This window comes from Micromesistius poutassou, assembly GCF_964030765.1.
Source record: "Micromesistius poutassou genome assembly, chromosome: 17".
Taxonomy (NCBI): Eukaryota; Metazoa; Chordata; class Actinopteri; order Gadiformes; family Gadidae; genus Micromesistius; species Micromesistius poutassou.
The window spans coordinates 14,423,540-14,442,400 of NC_140287.1; the positions used below are offsets into that span (position 1 = coordinate 14,423,540).

Below are 18,861 nucleotides of genomic sequence, written 5' to 3' on the forward strand. Positions count from 1 at the left end.
ATGAGGATTGCACACACACACACACACACACACACACACACACACACACACACCATGGTCTCCTGATTCTTAAGTCCCAATTGTTGAGCAATCTCTGTTACTTACAAGAAGTAAGTACATGATGAAACTCCATTTCCCAGGGAGCACTGCGGCGGGGCAAAGGCAGGAGCTGTGGAAGTCCCGGCGGGTGTTCTTCCTCACGCCCCAGGTGATGGTCAATGACCTGTCGAGGGAAACCTGTCCCGCACTGCAGGTCAAGTGTGTGGTCATCGACGAGGCGCACAAGGCACTGGGCAACCAAGCTTACTGTCAGGTATGTGTCATTGCTGCATGACAACTGGGAGAATAATGTGTACTGGGTGAGCTGAGGTTGGATTTCACATGGGCCCGCATTTTGTTTCCCCATACATTCTCAGGTTGTCCGGCAGCTGTGCTCTCAGACGCAGCAGTTTCGGATCCTTGCTCTAAGTGCCACACCTGGGGGAGACTCTAAGGTGTGTAGACCACCACATGCTTGTCTGTCTGTCTGTTTGACCGTGAGCGTCACTCTCTCCAAGTCTGCCTGATTGTCTTTCTTTCCCCATCTTCAGGACCCTGGTTGGTCCTCCTCCTCCTAATAATCTACATCTATTCTACACTCCTCTTCAATAATTTACATCTATTCTACACATTTCTCCTCCTCCTAATAATGTACATCTATTCTACACACGTTCCTCCACTCCTCCCCCCCTGCAGGCTGTGCAGCAGGTGATCTCCAACCTGCTGATCTCCCACATCGAGCTGCGCTCAGAGGCCAGTCCTGACATCCAGGCCCACACTCACCAGCGCACCCTTGAGAAGGTGGTGGTCCCCTTGGGGGAGACCCTCGCAGCTCAGCAGGCACGGTACCTGCAGGTAGGGCCTTCTTCTTTTTCATTCTTGGTGTAACACAGACCTTTCGACCTTTTTTACCCTTTTATAATTGGACAGTGTTACATTGTCTGAGAGATTATTTGATTATTATTTATTTTAAGTGTGAAGGACTGCTCCAAGTGAGAATGTTAGTGTGAAATTGAACACTACAGTATATGGCAATGTTGTTTTCAATAAAAAAAACATTTGCACAAAGCAAGCCGATCCATTTTTCCATGTTGATAAGAGCATTAAAATGAGAAAAAATAATGGGACAAAAAGAAATCAAGGGACATTTAGAATAGATAAAAATGTGCGATTAATCGCAAGTTAACTGTGACATTAATGCGATGAATTGCGATTAAATATTTTAATCGTTTGACAGCACTAGTTATAAGGCTAGAAAGTGATCATGTCCTGAAGTGCTCCCCCTGGGTGCCATTGGGTTGTCTGTTTCCATGGTCGTCAACTAGACTCAATTGGTCCGAGTCATCATTAGAGAAATCAACTCTGTGGTGCGAATTGGTCCACTGGCCACCAACAGTTATCAGTTTTATCTGGGTGGTAGGATTGCAATGACTGTAGTTGTCGGACTTGTTACAAATCCACCCCCAAAGAAAGTTTGTAGTTTGTTCTAATGGTGAGTTGGTTTATTTCTCTGTTTGTCTGTTCGTCTTCTCGGCTTATTACTATTTCATATGAAACATTGTGGTTATTTTGACCTAACCGATAAAAACAGAAATGAAGGTAAACATTGCACATTGGGGAATACTACTATGTTGTCAGAAGATTATGTTAATTATAATGGCCTTGAAGCTCTGTAGTGGATACATGAGTTGTTATAGTTTGATGGCATCCCGGCAGAATAGGTTTTGGGTGGTCCCAGAGAGACGCCGTGGATTTAGGGTGTAATTTCAACATCTCTGTGACACCTCTGACATTCAGTCCACATGCCAAGTTGCAGTATTGTGTATTGTATACAGTATGTGTGTAATGATATGTACTGTTGATGATATTCCATACCAATAACAATTAGTAATTTGTAACTTTTTTTCCTTGGCATATTTTAATTGATACACATTCATTTTTAAACATTTGGCCCTCCTTTGAACTATTTATTCCGTTCAGATAGAGTTTGGAAAGGTGGTATTATCTTATTGTGTAATGTTCCTCTGGGCAGGGTTGTAACACCTGCCAACAGCCAATGGTGGATACATTTGACAGATAGGTGAAAAAATAGTTTCATTTTAAAACAATCGCTAGTACATTTCTGAACTCCAGCAGGTAAAGGGACACAATTCTGAAAGTACATTTTGGACCCTGCCTCTGGGACAGTCCCAATATTGTACAGTGAAGAGGAGACACTGTACATTGTGTCTTTCTATCCTGTTACAGTCACTATAGTAACCCGAGTCCTACTCTTGTCACTTTGGGAAGAGACAATGCTATATCACATGTCCAAAGAGTAAAGTAGTGGATTTGGTGGTTTTTAGTTTGTGATCCTAATCCTAGTCAAGGTCCAAACCATACTTCCCAGATTGTCTCCCTCGGGGTGCTGCACATTGTTGGTAGATTATTCAAATTTAGCCTGGTCTATATCATCTGAAGCACTTGGCTGGAGTAGAACCTTTAGATGAGCATGAAGGGTATGCTGCAGTAAACCCGGAAAAGCATGCACTATCTAGTTGTGCCAGAAAGTGGTGCCATTTTCTTTTATTTCACTTTTTTAAATAGTGGTGATGCACCAAGCATTCATTACACAATGATGAGGCAAATACAATACAATATCAATATATTTGCCAAAAGAAAACAAGCATTTTCTTGCATTTGAACACAACAAAGAAAGCCACATTGTTTTCTTGCTGCTGAATTTACCCACTATTGCCAATCACATACAAATAAGCTTATATAAACTAAAAGCAAAAAACAAACCATCTAGTTTGAAGTTTAAATCAAATTCATTCACTTGTCTATAGCACATATGTAGAATATGCCAATTATAGTGGTCTTAAGATTCAAACAGCGTACATTTAAAATTCACTAGCACTACCAGTAGAGGAATAAAAGATTATATATTTTGCATTTAAGCTGCCTGTCTCTTCTACCTTGCATTAAGACCAGATCCCGATCACCATTTTATTCACAGGATAGGCATGGAAATAGACCAGGGGGGTCAGATGGGCTGATAGACACATTTTCTTTTCAACAATATTGTATGCATATCTACAGAATATTTGGATATATGCCTTGGAATTGCTGGTTGTTGTTACGTTTTATGTTACATTATTTTAATGAACAAGTCTTCACACAGTGGAGATTTGAGTTCATCCGATGGTTGCATTGATTTCACTGACATTCTTATATGGCTTTGTTAACCATGACTGCAAATTCAAACAGTAGTCTGTAATATCCTCCATATAGTTTTTTTTGAAAATATAGTTTGATACTTTGTTATTGTTTACATTGGTTTGTTAGATTATACAATCTTTCTGTATAGATAAAAATAATTTATATTTTCATAACTGCCACTTGTTGAGTTATGCATTTTTCTTGGACTGAAAAAAATATATTTTTTAAGTAGTTTCTACTCTAGTGGCAGTTTTATTTAAGTAGGTACACAGTTGTGCATACATAATGACAAACATTAGAAATAGGTAAAAGGTATGTGCAAATAAAGGAATGCATTGACTTTTGAAAATAAACCAAACCCATTAAATACAGCATGTTTTGATTGTCGTACTGCAATTAGAAAGGACTGAATTTATCAGCTTTTGGTTTGTAGTAATGTTCGTTTTGTATTTATATTTACCAACTTCCGTTCAGAAATTCATACTGGTGACTTTCTTTTCGATAGATTTTTAAATTGATCAATCTGTTTTGCATTATTAGCTACATATATGCTATATATCCATGTTTGCCAGGGAAGGACTGGTTTTCCTGGCCCATATAGAACAGATATAACCCCACTATTGTACATTTAAGAATACCACAATTAAGCGTTTTCTGTGCATTTCGGAGTGTAAACCGTGTGTGATTGAATTGTAGTACATCAGATGAACAACGGTACAGGTAAAACCACCTCTTCCAATAGGAGGCTAAAACAAAGTTGTTCATCTCTTGTTTATGTGCTTACTCCTCAATTACAAGCAAACATTGTACCGTGTTGCAGAGAGAAAAGTAAGGGAATAAGGCCAACAGAGTGCCAAGACATAGGGACATACAGGGCTGGAAACTGCATCTACAGGCTTAAAGTGGCCCAGTTATAGTCGGGTCAGGAGTCTTGACGTGGTTTTACAAGTAAGGATCACACAAAGAAGAAGGATGGGAACACTGTACCGGGTAATGGCAGACTCTTATCACAGATGTAAATCCCCAACTGCTTTGGGGAGTGTTGACAAAGTGAATCTATAGCAAAGTGTGTCCTTCCTAGCCACACGGCTACACAGAGCTTGGTCAGGGCAGGGCTCGGTTAAGAGCAGTCGACAGGTTGGGGACGGACGATGGCCTCAGCGCCGCTCCATGAACCAGATCTCGTTCTGGCGGTTGGCGTGAGCAGGGTTGGTGTAGCCCGCCACGATGAAGGAATCGTTGACACACTCACCCGGGGAGTCCAGCACCTCGGCCATGGCGCGGATCTGATCGATGATGGTCACTTCGTTGGTGGGTCCGGTGAAACGCCTGAAAGGTGACGGCGGGACGGAAGAGTGAAATTCAAATTCATCCCTATTCAAGTGTCTGTTTTTTCCACTTAAACTGCTTTTAATTAGTCTCTGTTTAGGGTCTAGGGTTCTAGGTTTAGGGTCCAACTGGCAACAGGTTTTAATATGCCATGAAAACCCATTCGAACATCAAAGGGACAACAAACATCCAATGCTCCCCTTTCTGTCAGGAGCCGTCTTGGGACCAACACTGTGATGGTGTTTTATTATTGTTCTCCACACACCTTGTGTACACCACAGCGGCGGGCCAGATCTCTATTAATATGTCGTTGTCTGTGGGCTGCGGAGGCCGGGCCTGGTGGTCTGCAGGCAGGTAGTAGGCGACGGTGACATCGCGGGAAATCAAAGACTGGTTCTCGTCGGTGTGGATGATTGTCACGATGGGCAGGCTCATTCCCAGGTAATCACCTGAGAGTTTGAAGGAACAAAAAACAACAGGCTATTTTTTGGTGTTTTTTAGCAGAATTCTGTAACATTTTTAACAATACGTCTTCTATCGTCAATACGATACAATACGTCTCTTAGATTCCTTTAGCTACTACTGCTTTTGTTTGTTTTGGGTAACTTCAAATACGGTAGTTATTTTTTTTGTTTTCATTGTTTAATTGTTCTCAGCCTCACTTGTTGATTGGAAACCAGTGTCTGATGAATGTCCAAACGCATATATTTCCACCCCACTCCCTCTGAGACCAGAAGGGTCTGCAAGGGTCTTAGGCTGCAATGAGGGTAGTCTGCTGTGGACTCACCGGTGGAGTTCTGCTTGCAGATGTACCTCATCAGCCTCATGAAGCCATAGCAGATGCTCTGCTCGTAGGTCTCCTCCCGCACCGTGATGCACGCCCAGTGCGCCTTCTCATAGCTGCGCTTCTCGTAAAGCAACTCGTTGCACTGCGGATTAATTAATCGGAGAACAAAGAGGTTCAAGGAGGTGATGTGCCCACTTTATTCGTTTTTATGGTCCACATTCAAAAGAATGCAAACAATGTTCAACTTTAAAATCACAACTTTTTAAAGCTGGTTTTAAAAGGGAAAATCTGTGAATGCATCCCTACTGTCCACTCTACCTGCTGTGCAACAGTGTGACATGAACTTGCGTAGCTCTGCTATGTGGGTGGGAGGGGTTATGGGAGTGTTGATAGAAAGATTCTTGGAAACAAAAGGAGGTACCGGCTGGCCAGCATTTTTTATTTGTAGAATAAATCTTATATGATGTATGATGTTATATGATGTGATTTACTGACTTGTCAAGCCTGAGCTTCTTTAAAAAGAAAGTATAATCATTTGAAAGGCTGTTGTTAATGTTGTTCTTTGTAAATGCTGAAATGGTCCGTTATTAATCCAGTTAGAAAACAGACTCTTGAGGAACCACTGTGGCCAGCATTCAACAAAACATGTTACTCATGGGCTAAACCAATTAAGCCTTTTTATATTTCCAATTAAGCCTTTTTATATTTAAATGCACCCTAAGGAGAAACTGGGTCTCTGTACGTGGAACACAAGCTCACTGGGGAAGGGAGGAGCCAGCACTAGTTAAAAGGTGAGCGATACCAACAGGACATAATTCTGATCACCTAAATGAAAAGTCAAATGCACTTAGCAGTTTGTGCACGTATTCAGCCTTCTTGGAGAAGGTGGCTGGCTGGCCATTGTAAGAGGCCATTGTTCTCTGTGTGAAAAGAATGGCTTGCTTATTTTAAGATGAGGGATTTTCCCAGGTGGAGGGGGTGTTAATCCAAATAAGTAGTCAGGGCTTTCAAGCGAAGCCATTGGGCGGTAGCCATCGTTTGGTCATTAATGTGGTTCAGATTTAGCACCACACATTTCTTTAATATGAAAATATGAAAAGTAAAAAAGGTGTACGACTATAGTCGACTATTGGCCGGGATGGACTGCTTAACTTCGATCAGGAAAAACGTTTTGGAGTTATCTTACCATTATCTAACAAATGCACGTTTTGTATTATGTTATGTATTTTGGCTTCTATATCAAGATATGCTCATAGCCTTCGCCGTTGTGCAGTCATGCTTTGTTGTTGAGTTGCTGTATAAGATAGGTTGGTTCAAGTTTAGTAGCTCGCTTATTGCCCGCAGGGTAGATCCGGGCTTTTCCCAGGAGGAAGTTGTCAGGGAAAAAGATGCTGCTGCCCTAATATGTGACAATATCCCCTAATGTTATTATATGTGTCATACAATTTGCTATTGTGCACATTCCACTACATAACTTGATGTTATTCAACTCTGCACATACAGAAGTTTAGTGAACAGAAAATACAGGCACATACAAATTCAATAACAAACATGACAAATTCTGTATAGATAAATGTTTTGGAATAAATATTGGTCTGTGGTACTGGGGTCTGTAAACACATGTACCTTCTCCTTGTGTGTGAGAATGTTGAACGGGACGGACTCTCGGTTACTGCGGCCCTCATTGTTACTTGTTAGCTGTTGGATCGGTTCTGCCATGTCTGTTAACAAAGATGTCATTCATTTATTACAGTATTGCTCCAATAAGTAAACATACATCATGTTAATTTTGTATCATGTTAACATATATAGATACTAGTTTTGGTTTCTGGTAGTGGTCAAAGGCTGCTTTCACATACGCGGTGACAAACAATTTGTTCTCTTCCACCCTCTGGTCTGATCTGGTATCAAACTGTCAACAGTCAAATATATGCAGATGTCACATTAACAGAGGAACCGAAAATGCATCCTCTCATTTTACTCCAGCTACTTTGGGAGAAATAACTTCATTCGGAAACTGATCCTTTGATCTGATATGCCAACAACATCACCTTCACCAAGCTACAACCTTTCTCTCAAGTAGTCTAGCCCATAATTGGATAGGGTGTCAATGTATAACGTTCGGTGTCAATATCTCCCATTGTAAAAAAAAAAAAAAAGAAGTAGGGCATTTTGCAGACGCTTTGGTCCAAAGCAACTTGCAACCATTTATACACACATTCACACACCGGCAATGGAGTCAACCATGCAAGGCGACAGCTCGTCAGGAACAGTTAGGGTGTCTTGCTCAGGGACACATTTATAGGTGACATTTATATGAATATGGCTGAACCAAACTTCTGTTGGACGGTACCACTAACATGATTACACTAAGAAAACAAAAGAAAAATAGAAAACAAAAGAAAAATGAACCATTGAGTCAACCTGATGCAGAAGCGAGGAATCCAGCTTTTTTTCCCCCCCAACCCTTGACAATATGTCAGGGCGATTTACATTTGTGGCGTTTGGGTGAGGACACTGCATGTGTTCCATTGGGTTGCTGTGTACGTTGCATCAAAACTGACTGGGCAACAGCATCACTCACTACTCCTGAGATTTTAAGGAAGACGGTAATACAATTTGGTAATAGGGGTCTTGAGCAGCTAATCACTCAGACTAATTAACAATTAACTGTTAGTGTGCTCAAAACTGTGTCAAAGGGGAAAGTGCAAGATGAATGGATCAAGGTAATGCTTTAGTGCTTGTTCTTTGTTTAGCTAATTAGAATTTCAATATGGGGCGGGGGGGGGGGGGGGGAGACAGACAAGCAGCTGTACAGCATGGCCTCTCCACTACCCACTGGTAGCCTGAGCTACCAGTGGGTAGCTCAGGGAATTTTGTATTGATTGACTAACCCTAGTACACATCCATATCAGCTGACTGTGTTCTCTCTCCCCCCTCTATTGCATTCAAAGCCACTTAATACATCTAAGAGAGAAGAACAATGATATCTTTGTGATGAGCTGTCAATGATTTTGAATGAGGCGCCATGAAATGTTATGCTTGTTGACAAGGTAGTATTTTACTTTCAAGAGTGTGTTTACTGAAAACAAACATCAACCACATTTTCAAGTCACTAATGTGTGGATTTTATTCCACTCCAATTACAATATACCAGTTAACTTGATTAGCTTACGACAGGAATTGGGGTCAGGACCTGGGTACAGTAGACATGCTAGCTAATCCTGTTCAGACAGAAAGTCTTTGCATGTGATTCCACACTGTTATAGTAGTAACAGTTAACTGTTAACTGAATATCAAGGAAAAAATGGAAATAATTCTTAATGCACAGATGATGAAACGCTGCAGCCAAAAAAACGAGTCTGTCCTTGCCTGTGAACCAATGAGTCATTAACCTACTGTTGCAGTGTAGCCTACAGTATACAAAGTCCATTCTGGCTTCCTGAAAGGCTCAGACCCAGATTTACATGTCATTAAATATAAATCTGCACCTTCTTCTCTAAAATAGTTATTCAAAACCAGATTTACTCTACATTTTATGAAATGTTATTCGCATGTATAAACATTTAAATAAGTACCGCCTCTGGAGACTGATGGTTAAACGTGTCGTTTGTTTCATTTGATAACTGAAACGCACTACAATCGACTGCTAATAATGCCGCGCGTTTGCATACGGTATTTTCAACGGGGGGTCGATCTATAACCCCAAGTTTTGTTTGGAACATTGCTGTGATATGGGGTGTAGTTCAAACTCCAAAAGTAGGTCACCGTGCACACAACAGCAATAGGAAATAAATAGGCGAAGAGATGCCATGTGTCAAGTTTACTGTGCGTACAGTGCAGACCACGGCGAAGCGTCAAATACAGCGTGTTTGCATACAGTGCATGCAACATACGGCTTAACCACAATGTTGTTGTCAGGTCTATTTTTTACTCAGCGGTTATACCTTGAGGGACCTCCACCTGGTGACCCCTTGCGACGTCCTGCCAATAGTGCAGCAGTCGGTCTTCTTCCTCCTCCTCCATGGTCTCCGTGTCTTCATCCAGACCGCCCGTACCTGACGGCGGGTCTTCCGAGAACGACTCGAGGTCTTCCAGCGAGATCATCCCATTCCCAGATTCGGACTCGGGCCCACCGCCACCGCCACTTAACTGGCATCCACCTCGGTCCATTATTTTTTTCCAGAGGAGTCCTCGACTAGGAAAAAAAAAAATGCTGCAAGATAAACGTTTTATTTCCAACAAAATTGTAATGGTCTCTGCACTGTTACAATTTTGGAATTAATAAAACGTATATTTGTAAACCTTTTCAGCGTCGGGATACGACAACGTCATGACTGAGAAAACAAGGCAGTACGTGGATTATCCTCGCGCATTGAGCCATCATTATTTTTGAATAGAAATTAGCTTTTTCTTCCTCTATATTCTTGCGAGAATCAAAGCGGAGAATAATAACAAACGAATCTCTTTAAGAGCAGTGTGTGACACTTTCCGTGGTCAGGAAGGTTTGGATGTTTATAGGAGACGAGGGCGAACCACGTGACTCTGCTGTCTGCAGCTGACCCCGCCCCTTTGTCAGCTTAATAAATAACAGTCCAGCCACCGAACATCATCATTTGAACCGTGATTTCGATGAATGTGTTGATCGCAAAGTCGTTAATTTCAATATAATGTATTTCTAACAAGATTTATGCACTTGAACATCGGAGTTTGCTCGTGCCTTAATTAACACTAACACTCCTGTCCCATTCAAATTGAATGAAATTTAATAAAATTGTGTGTGTGTCAAATCTACTGTATAACTGTATAACAAAAATAAATACCCCTATTGAACACACACGCACACCAACCAACCACTCATATCATATTAAAGGTCCTCCGTCACCATAGAATCATATATGAAAGAACTAGGTGTTTGGTTCTCCTGAGCATGTTCAGTTAAGCCTTTATCAATAATGTGTTGCCATGGGACTTTTAAGAGTAAGTGAACAAAAAAAAATCTAAAATAAATTGGTTATCCCATAGTTACGACCCACGCCTACTCTTTATGAATGTCATTGTTTATAAGCGGTATAATGAGTGATGCCGATATGAAATGTGCCTCACATTGTGGCTTTATACTGTAAGTCTCCGAGAAGGTAAACCCTCTTTTCGATGTGGACATCAAAATCAACCGCTGCCCAGACGGAGCTCCACACATCCCTGCCGCGCCTCCCGTTGTGATTTCATCGTTTCGCTGAAGAGTATACTGAAAGGCACCCCGATGTCACGAGAAAAGATAGCCACCTGCGTTCGTAGCAGGATAGAATGTTCACAAACAGGTTGACGGAGACTGGCAAAAACATAGGATTTGACGCCTTTATTTTTTAATTCGTTTATCATTTCACCATCTTAACAACTTAATTTCAAATAAATTGAGTTCAAAGGCCTGAGGGGATGTTAATCTCTTTTCACATCCCGTTTGTCTCACTAATGTGTCCCATGGTAATCCCAGTCATCACATGATTGACCATAGGGGGCAGGACACTCCATGAGGCTGTCCAAGCCTCAATTAACAGAGACAGCTTTGGTCATGTGATCGTTCGCCAGCAGTTTTCTGTGTTGCACTGTATGAATGGCATTGGCAACTCATTTGAACTTTGTTCATTTATATTGTGCTTCTGCTTTTAGTGGCACTACTAATGCTTTATTTAATATAAATTAGATTCAGCATGTCATTAAATGTCATGCGATATCTTACAGTCAGCTTCATGGTTCATGATCATGACTTTCTGTTTTTGTTATAGGCCTGGGGTTTAGCTTGGCACATGGTGTCTAAAATAGATATATTTCATAGTTTCCATGAAGACAGTTTCCATAAAGACACATGTATTCATTATTTGTAAATAATGGTCAATATACAAAGGTCAATATACAACATATAAAAAACAATGACGCAGTGTGTAATACATTCTCTCTTTAGATGGCTGGAGTCCATTAGCATTCTCAGACATTCTGCTCCAACAACTCAACATAACAGTTTGATATACGGATACTAACTAACAGTTTAACTGTTTAACATAAACTAACAGTTTAACATAAATAGTTATGTTAAACCGATATTACCATAAATAAAATAGTAAATAGTAATTTTGTCTCACTCATTTCCTGTCTGACATAAACACATCTTATATTATTCCTGGAGATAATGAAAGTAAATTTGAAGAAACAAATTATATTCTGGCATTATTTGGTAAATGCTTTTTAGAGGACTCAGCACTTTGCACAATCCACACTTTTCCTAAAGGAAATAATAATAGGGGAGAATAGAAAATGACAAGTTGAATGAAAATAGAAACGCCAAAATACAAAAATAGTAATGTGTGTATGACCGAGAATAACCCAATTGCTCCATCTAAGAGTATAATGAATCAAAATTAAAACATTTTCGTTTATAAACAAGGTCTTGTTGATCTGAACAACAATCAGTTTATCACAATCACCATAGAGCTGTGTTACCAACACAGAAAGTGATCAGACCTAATGACACCACCCAATCCAAGGCAGATGGTGAAGAAGCCACAAAACTCTCCTGCCTACATTGTTGTGACACCACTTAAGGCATCGGTGGCATAGCTCTGTTGATGCTTTCGGAAAGGTCAGCCAAATTAAAAGCGGAAATCTAACCCTGTTCTTTTGACTCTCGGAGGATCTCTGTTTGCTGTACGCAATCTCTTTCACTGGCAGCCTTCCAGCCCACACGCAGAGATGGAGTATGGTGGCCAGAAGCCTGACTGGCTATTAAACTATTTTTTTTAATGGCCAGTTAAAAAGTCCAATTGAATTAGTGAATTAGGAAGTTGATTGCCAAACCATTAATCGTGTCTTTTTCTTTAATCTATGCAATGTATATTGTAGACTGAAGCTATACTCTCTTTTAGTCATTTTTTTCATACTTCAGAGATGTTCAGTAGGAACTACCAAGTCAGAAATAACAAAACACTGAAGGCTGGGATTGACCAATCAGAATGAAATTCAGCAACACTGTATAATAAATATTAGTATCATATATTAGTTTTATTCATTACATACATATCAGTATAATCTGGTCCAGCTAATACAGTCATACTATACTATACATTATAAAACGGGTGGCTTAAATCAAGCGATCTGATTGGTTCCCAACTGTTGTCTATTGAGCGTATACACACAGCTATGACGCCTGTTCAGTTTACAGAGTTCAGTATCACTCCGCGCCTAACTTGAACTGTTGTTTATTCATATATAAAAGCAATAGCATAGTTCACTGAAGCCTAAAAATATGTTGATTGCTGGAGAGGGTGGAAATGTTGTAAAGCAATAGGCAAACGGTGAGTGAACTCGATAGTAGGCTAAATCGATAGTAGGCTCAATTGTAGGCTAAATTAAAAAATAATGAGCACATACCACAGCCCATCGTGATCTATTGCTTAATTATGCCATAGTATAGTACAGTATAGTAGTATAGTATAGTTTCCATGTTGAATGCTGTGCTTTGTGCCCCCCCAGGTCCTGGAGAAGTTTACCTCTCGTCTGACCCAGAACCGAGTGATGGGCCACAAGGACCTGCGCTCTCTCACCAAATACCAGGTCATCCTGGCCAGGGAGCAGTTCAGGAAGAACCCCCCACCACACATCAAGGTGATGCTATCAGATTCTGATGTTATTGTATTTTGCCTTGGTATTGTGCATTTTTATCTCATAGTTGTCAAAAATTGTCAAAAATGTTGTCAAAAATGACACTTGGATGCAACACGTTGACAATGAAACATTCAAGTTTGTTATTTCAAAGAAAGATTTAACATGCCCATGTGTTTTGCTTTTTTCTTTTTTTTTTTCCTGAGAAATCACCTTTTGCGTTCCATATTTTGTAGTATCAGGAGGTCTATTGTTTTTTTTTCTCTCCAAAAAAATGAAGCTCCATGTATGTGCTTGCAGCTGTATTATACTCATACATCATATGTACATGACCCAACCCAAGTAACCCCTTTTTTTGAAATCGATGATCAATAACAAATGCTAAATATCAGCGCCTCAGTCTACATCATGATACATTCAAAGTAGTTGGCCTTGCTAATATCATCAAATGCTGACACAGCGGCTCCAAAACCCTGTCTAAGTTATTTTCCTTCTCGAGGATCCAGTCCTTCTCCAGTTCCTCTCTGCTGATACTGAAGGCTGCTCGGCTCTCCGTGTCTCTCATCCGTCCCCAGGGCCCCCAGCAGGGTGTGATGGAGGGGGACTTTGCCCTGACCATCAGCCTGTGCCATGGCTACGAGCTGCTGATGCAGATGGGCCTCCGCTCCCTCTTCTTCTTCATCCAGGGCATCATGGACGGCTCCAAAGGTAGGCCTCCCGCATGTCAGACAACAACAAATCCTTAAAGGTCCCATGACATGCCACCAGGTGTGGGGTGATAAGCCGTTACAGGCCGTTTTGAAAATCTGTCTGTTTTGACGGATAGATGAGCAACGTTTGCTAAAGTCCACTGGGTAGGCTGGAAGACTGATCTATCCAGCACACATCTAGATGGACACGCCCACCTGTCATGTCATAACAGACAGATTTTCAAAACAGCTTGTAACGGCTAATCACACCACACCACACCTGGTGGCATGTCATGGGACCTTTAATGAAGATTGCTATCCTTCTTGTCTTGATGGGCTTGGTAATGCCTCACTCACATATACTGTATAACGTGTGTGTGTGTGTGTGTGTGTGTACTAGTGATGTCTAGGGCACGAAATGAGTTGCAGAGAACTCCTGTCTTCATGGACCTTTACAAGGAGATGGAGACTATGTTTATGAAGTCTCCTGCTGGTAAGTGATTTGCCTCTAATCTGTGGCCTTCAAATGTAAACACTCTATAGAATATCAACTAACCTTTTGATGACGTGTCTTGTGGATTACATGACGTGCTGCAAGACTCATTTGCTTTTTGTATCTCATGGTTAGACATTCAACCGGTTACATATGTAAGGGATAATGTATAGAACGCCGGTCATTATCGGGAAATAAGCCCTTTCAGGGCGAACCGGACACCGACGCGAAGCGGAGGTGTCTTGCTTCGCCCTGAAGGGGCTTATTTTAGATAATGACCGGCGACATTCTATACATTATCCCGCTTATCACACGGTTACTTGCCAAAACGAAAAAATAACTTTACACAGTGTGTCTTTTTACAATTATCATTTGTAGTGTTGATCAGCAGAGAAATAGTCCGCCAAAGACGTTGACGTCGCTTAGCAACCGAATCCGCTGGGGTTGATAGGTTACTGGACTACTTGCGGAGTGATAAGAGAGACGTGAAAAAATTCCACTCTCCTTGACAGCGGTCATTATATGCTTAGCAACGGTCATTATTGAATAATAATTCACCACCGGAAAAGTCAGGAAGGCCCATGCAAGTGAACGGAGCATTCCACAGCACTGAGAAGAGCTGTGTAATATATATATATATATATATATATATATATATATATATCTTAACACACACCTCTACCTTTTTGATATGACTTGTAGATCGTGACCAGCCGTTCATTTACAGTCATCCCAAACTGAAGAAGCTGGAGGAGGTTGTCCTGGAGCACTTCAGACTGTGGGCGGAGAACTCCGCCAACAAGACTGGTGAATCTTCTGTGGCACCAGTTTATTGAGGACCTACGATAGCAGCACAACATTGTTTCAGTTAAAACAATAGATATTTTAGTGGGGTCAAATTTGGATTTGATCTGATACTTATAGCTGTTGAATCAAAATCCAAAGTCGAGCCTTATCTCTCTCTCTCTCTCTCTCTCTCTCTCTCTCTCTCTCTCTCTCTCTCTCTCTCTCTCTCTCCTTTTTTCTCTCTCTCTCCTTTTCTCTCTGTCTTTTTCTCTCCTTTTCTCTCTCCAGAGACCAAGTTGGGCTCAGCAGAAGGAGAAGTGAGCACCCGTGTGATGATCTTCTCGTCTTTCCGCGAGAGTGTGCAGGAGATTGCCTCCATGTTGAACCAGCACGCGCCACTGATCAGGGTCATGACCTTTATGGGCCAGGCCTCGGCGGGGAAGGGGGTCAAAGGATTCACCCAGAAGGAGCAGTTAGAGGTATGGACAAAAAGCAAATGTTGGGCTTCTGCTTGGCTTCTCTCAAAGCACGTTGCTGGTCTGTGCTGCACGGTGTGCATTTCTCACTGCATCCATCACTGTTGTGAACAAGAGTTTATCTGGCCCTTTTCCTCCAAAACAAGTCATTTTGAGAGAAAACATTTTCTTTGATGATTGAGGCACATATGGATGGGGTTTAGCTTCTGTAGGGCCGACCGAATCTGACAAAGTGAACAAAGTGACAAAGTTTAATGGCTAGTCCTATTCCAATACTTTCCAACAAGGACTTTTATTAGAGTTTATTTACCCAACACAAATGTCAAACTTGAATAGACTAAGTCAATGAAAACCATTGTTATAAAGGGTTGTTTCTGCCTTGGAGTGGCCTCAAGGTTCTTCTGTAGATGTAACTCACAAAGAAGGGGCTTGTGTGTCAATATTTGTGCCTTGCTATCCTCAATCTCTTCACATTCCGAGTGTTCATCTTGTTCTTATTGCTCAGTGTTTTGACCAAAACATGGCAGACTTCCAATGGGGCATTTTTAATAGACAGCTATGAAAATACAAATCAAAACCTCATTCTCTGCTGTAACTCTGGATGTGGGATGTATTCATTATTTATTATCTCATTGTATATATTGCCATATTCCTAGATTTTAACTGTAGGAAACCATTCTTTCTTACCAATGTTTCACATGCTGGCAAATTGACCTTCCCACATACAACGTTGAAAGATAGCTTTGAGTCCAATTTCCCTCTACATCACGCCTTTACACCTCATTTAAAATATTGTTTTAGTTCATTCAATTCAATATTAAGTATTTTTTGCAGTTTCAAATCCACTGCAATATTAGCACAGCATCAAGATTCAGGAGTTTTATTTTTCACATGCATATACAAGAAATGCAGTGAAATGCAGAGATTTTGCAACATTCAAAATATAAAATATTAAAATAAGGTGACAAATAGAGTACAATTCTGAAATAAAATAACAATTAAAACAATTAGCCCCATATAGAATCTAACAAATCAAGATTTAAATGATTAACCAACAGACATCCCTCACACCTTTCATTCAGATAGGCAAGGCAAGGCAACTTTATTTATATAGCACTTTTCATACACAAGGCAGACTCAAAAGTGCTTCACATATAAACATTGTCATACAAACAAGAAAATAATAGATCTCTCTCTCTCTCTCTCGCTCTCTCCCCCCCTTAGGTGGTGCGCAGTTTCCGGCAGGGGGGCTTCAACACGCTGGTGTCGACGTGCGTGGGGGAGGAGGGGCTGGACATCGGCGAGGTGGACCTCATTGTGTGCTTCGACGCCCAGAAGAGCCCCATCCGCCTGGTGCAGCGCATGGGGCGCACCGGGCGCAAGAGGCAGGGACGCATCGTGGTCATCCTGGCCGAGGGCCGGGAGGAGAGGGTGAGCACGTCTGCGTTGTTAGAGGGTGATGATGGGGACGAAAGCGTTTTCCATCCCCTCCCCGAAATAATAGTGGTCGTAATAATCCCAATCGTAATCCTACCTGGTATGGATGCCCACTGGGCGCCTCCCTAGGGGAGGTGTTCCAGGCACGACCAGTGGAGAGGAGACCCTCTGGGAAGACCCAGGACCAGGTGGAGAGATCATATCTCAACACTGGCCTGGGAATGCCTCGGGATCCTCCCCCCCCGTCAGAGCTGGTCAATGTGGCCCGGGAAAAGGGAAATCTGGGGCCCCCTGCTAGAGCTGCTGCCCCCCGCGACCTGACCCCGGATAAGTGGTTTGAAGATGAGGAGGAGGAGGAGGAGGAGGATGATCGTAAAATAAAACATTCTACGAATATTTTCCCTCTACAGACCTACAACCAGAGCCAAAGCAACAAGCAAAGCGTGCACAAGTCCATCGTGGGCAACCAGAACAGCTTCCGCATGTACCCCAACAACCCTCGCATGCTGCCCGAAGGGGTGACCCCGACGCTGCACAAGATGCACATCACTAGCGGCCTGTTCGACCACGGCGACAGCAGTGGCGGCGGCGGCAGGCGGATCTCGGGGGGTCGCAGGTCCAGCTCCAAGGTCCAGACCCCCCTGATCCACCCCCAGAACCTGGGTCAGTGTGACGGACCCCTCACCCCATCCACTTCCCTTGCTCTTTAAGGGACACACCTCCGTCATAGGCGGGGTTTCTGTGTGCTTAAAGGTGACATTTTATACCACCAGGTGTGAGTGTGATTAGCCGTTACAAGCCGTTTAGAAAATCGGTGGGCGTCTCCACCTAGATGTGTGCTGGATAGATCTGTCTACCAGCCTACCCAGTTGGACCGTAGCAAACGTTGCTCAACTATCCGTCACACATCTAGGTGGACACGCCCACCTATGATGTCAGAAGAGGATTTTCAAAACGGCTTGTAATGGCTAATCACACTCACACCTAGTGGTATAATATGTTTGGTTTTTTTCTGGTTTCCTGTGCACACTTGAGAATGCACTATTGGCGCACATCACGGCATAAAACAGAAAGAAATTGTCCACTTTCCCTGGATGTTTCTTGGACGTGTGTGTGTGTGTGTGTGTGTGTGTGTGTGTGTGTGTGTGTGTGTGTGTGTGTGTGTGTGTGTGTGTGTGTGTGTGTGTGTGTGTGTGTGTGTGTGTGTGTGTGTTCTTTGATGCGTGCTTTGATATATGATGTGTGTGCGTTGTAGCGGTGTGCCAGAGCAGCGTGAGGTCGGACGGCTTCCTGAGCCCTGCAGAGTATTCTCTGTGGGCCTCCACCATGAAGCTGGGGGAGGACGAGGCTCAGCCGACCCTGAGGCCATCGCACTTCCTGTCCCTGCCGTGCACTCACACACCCACTGTGAGCTGTCTTCCATTCTCTAGTCTATTCCCCACTTTGATTTCTTTATTTTTCCTTCTTCCTTTCGTTCGTTTGATAGTTCTTTTCTCTTTCTTTCTTTCTTTCTGTCCCCTGTCTGAATATTTAATCCTAAATAATCCTATAATGGTGCATTGTAGTGTTTTTAAAAACGACCTCCTTCCTCACCCTGTTGTTATTCTGAAGACCCCCAGGGCGACGGACTCCCCTGGGAGTGGCCCTGGGACCAGAGAGATGTCCTTATGGGAGTGGAGGCACTGGCAGAACCGCGCCCTGCCCACCCACTCGGTGGACCACTCCGCCCGCTGCCACCACTTCATCCAGGTGATGGAGCTCATAGACCGCCTGCGAGAGGAGAGCCCTGAGGTGAGAACCACGACAGCAGCGGGGATGATCTCATTGTTCAGAAGACATTTCAATAAATGTTCTCTTAGTAGCATTCTGACCTTCGCCGGTTTAAGATTAAATAATAGGGGCTTAAGACTTCTTAGCTCTCACTGACAAATTTAGCAGTTTCATTTAGCAGTATTTTTATAATGAATT

General features: G+C 42.3%; 2 protein-coding genes across 4 annotated transcripts in view; one reads left to right on the forward strand and one right to left on the reverse strand.

Moving 5' to 3' along the window:
• The window catches only part of fancm (FA complementation group M), a 35,571-nt gene that overhangs the window by 6,785 nt on the left and 9,925 nt on the right, over positions 1 to 18,861 (forward strand). For all 3 annotated transcript variants that reach the window (XM_084482036.1, XM_084482034.1, XM_084482035.1), the window contains 12 exons: positions 141 to 313; positions 417 to 494; positions 736 to 894; positions 12,884 to 13,015; positions 13,588 to 13,720; positions 14,102 to 14,194; positions 14,897 to 15,001; positions 15,269 to 15,459; positions 16,681 to 16,887; positions 17,304 to 17,556; positions 18,149 to 18,300; positions 18,505 to 18,684. In XM_084482036.1, the coding sequence (XP_084338162.1) occupies positions 212 to 313; positions 417 to 494; positions 736 to 894; positions 12,884 to 13,015; positions 13,588 to 13,720; positions 14,102 to 14,194; positions 14,897 to 15,001; positions 15,269 to 15,459; positions 16,681 to 16,887; positions 17,304 to 17,556; positions 18,149 to 18,300; positions 18,505 to 18,684 (1,785 nt within the window). In that variant the 5' untranslated portion in view covers positions 141 to 211. The remainder of the gene's footprint in view (positions 1 to 140; positions 314 to 416; positions 495 to 735; positions 895 to 12,883; positions 13,016 to 13,587; positions 13,721 to 14,101; positions 14,195 to 14,896; positions 15,002 to 15,268; positions 15,460 to 16,680; positions 16,888 to 17,303; positions 17,557 to 18,148; positions 18,301 to 18,504; positions 18,685 to 18,861) is intronic.
• On the reverse strand, positions 2,335 to 9,846 carry soul3 (heme-binding protein soul3). The gene is made up of 6 exons (XM_084482039.1): positions 9,662 to 9,846; positions 9,304 to 9,554; positions 6,983 to 7,077; positions 5,357 to 5,498; positions 4,835 to 5,018; positions 2,335 to 4,569 (listed from the first exon to the last, which is right to left on the reverse strand). Exons 2-6 carry the CDS (start codon positions 9,527 to 9,529, stop codon positions 4,398 to 4,400), a joined length of 819 nt encoding a protein of 272 aa, XP_084338165.1. The 5' UTR covers positions 9,530 to 9,554; positions 9,662 to 9,846; the 3' UTR covers positions 2,335 to 4,397.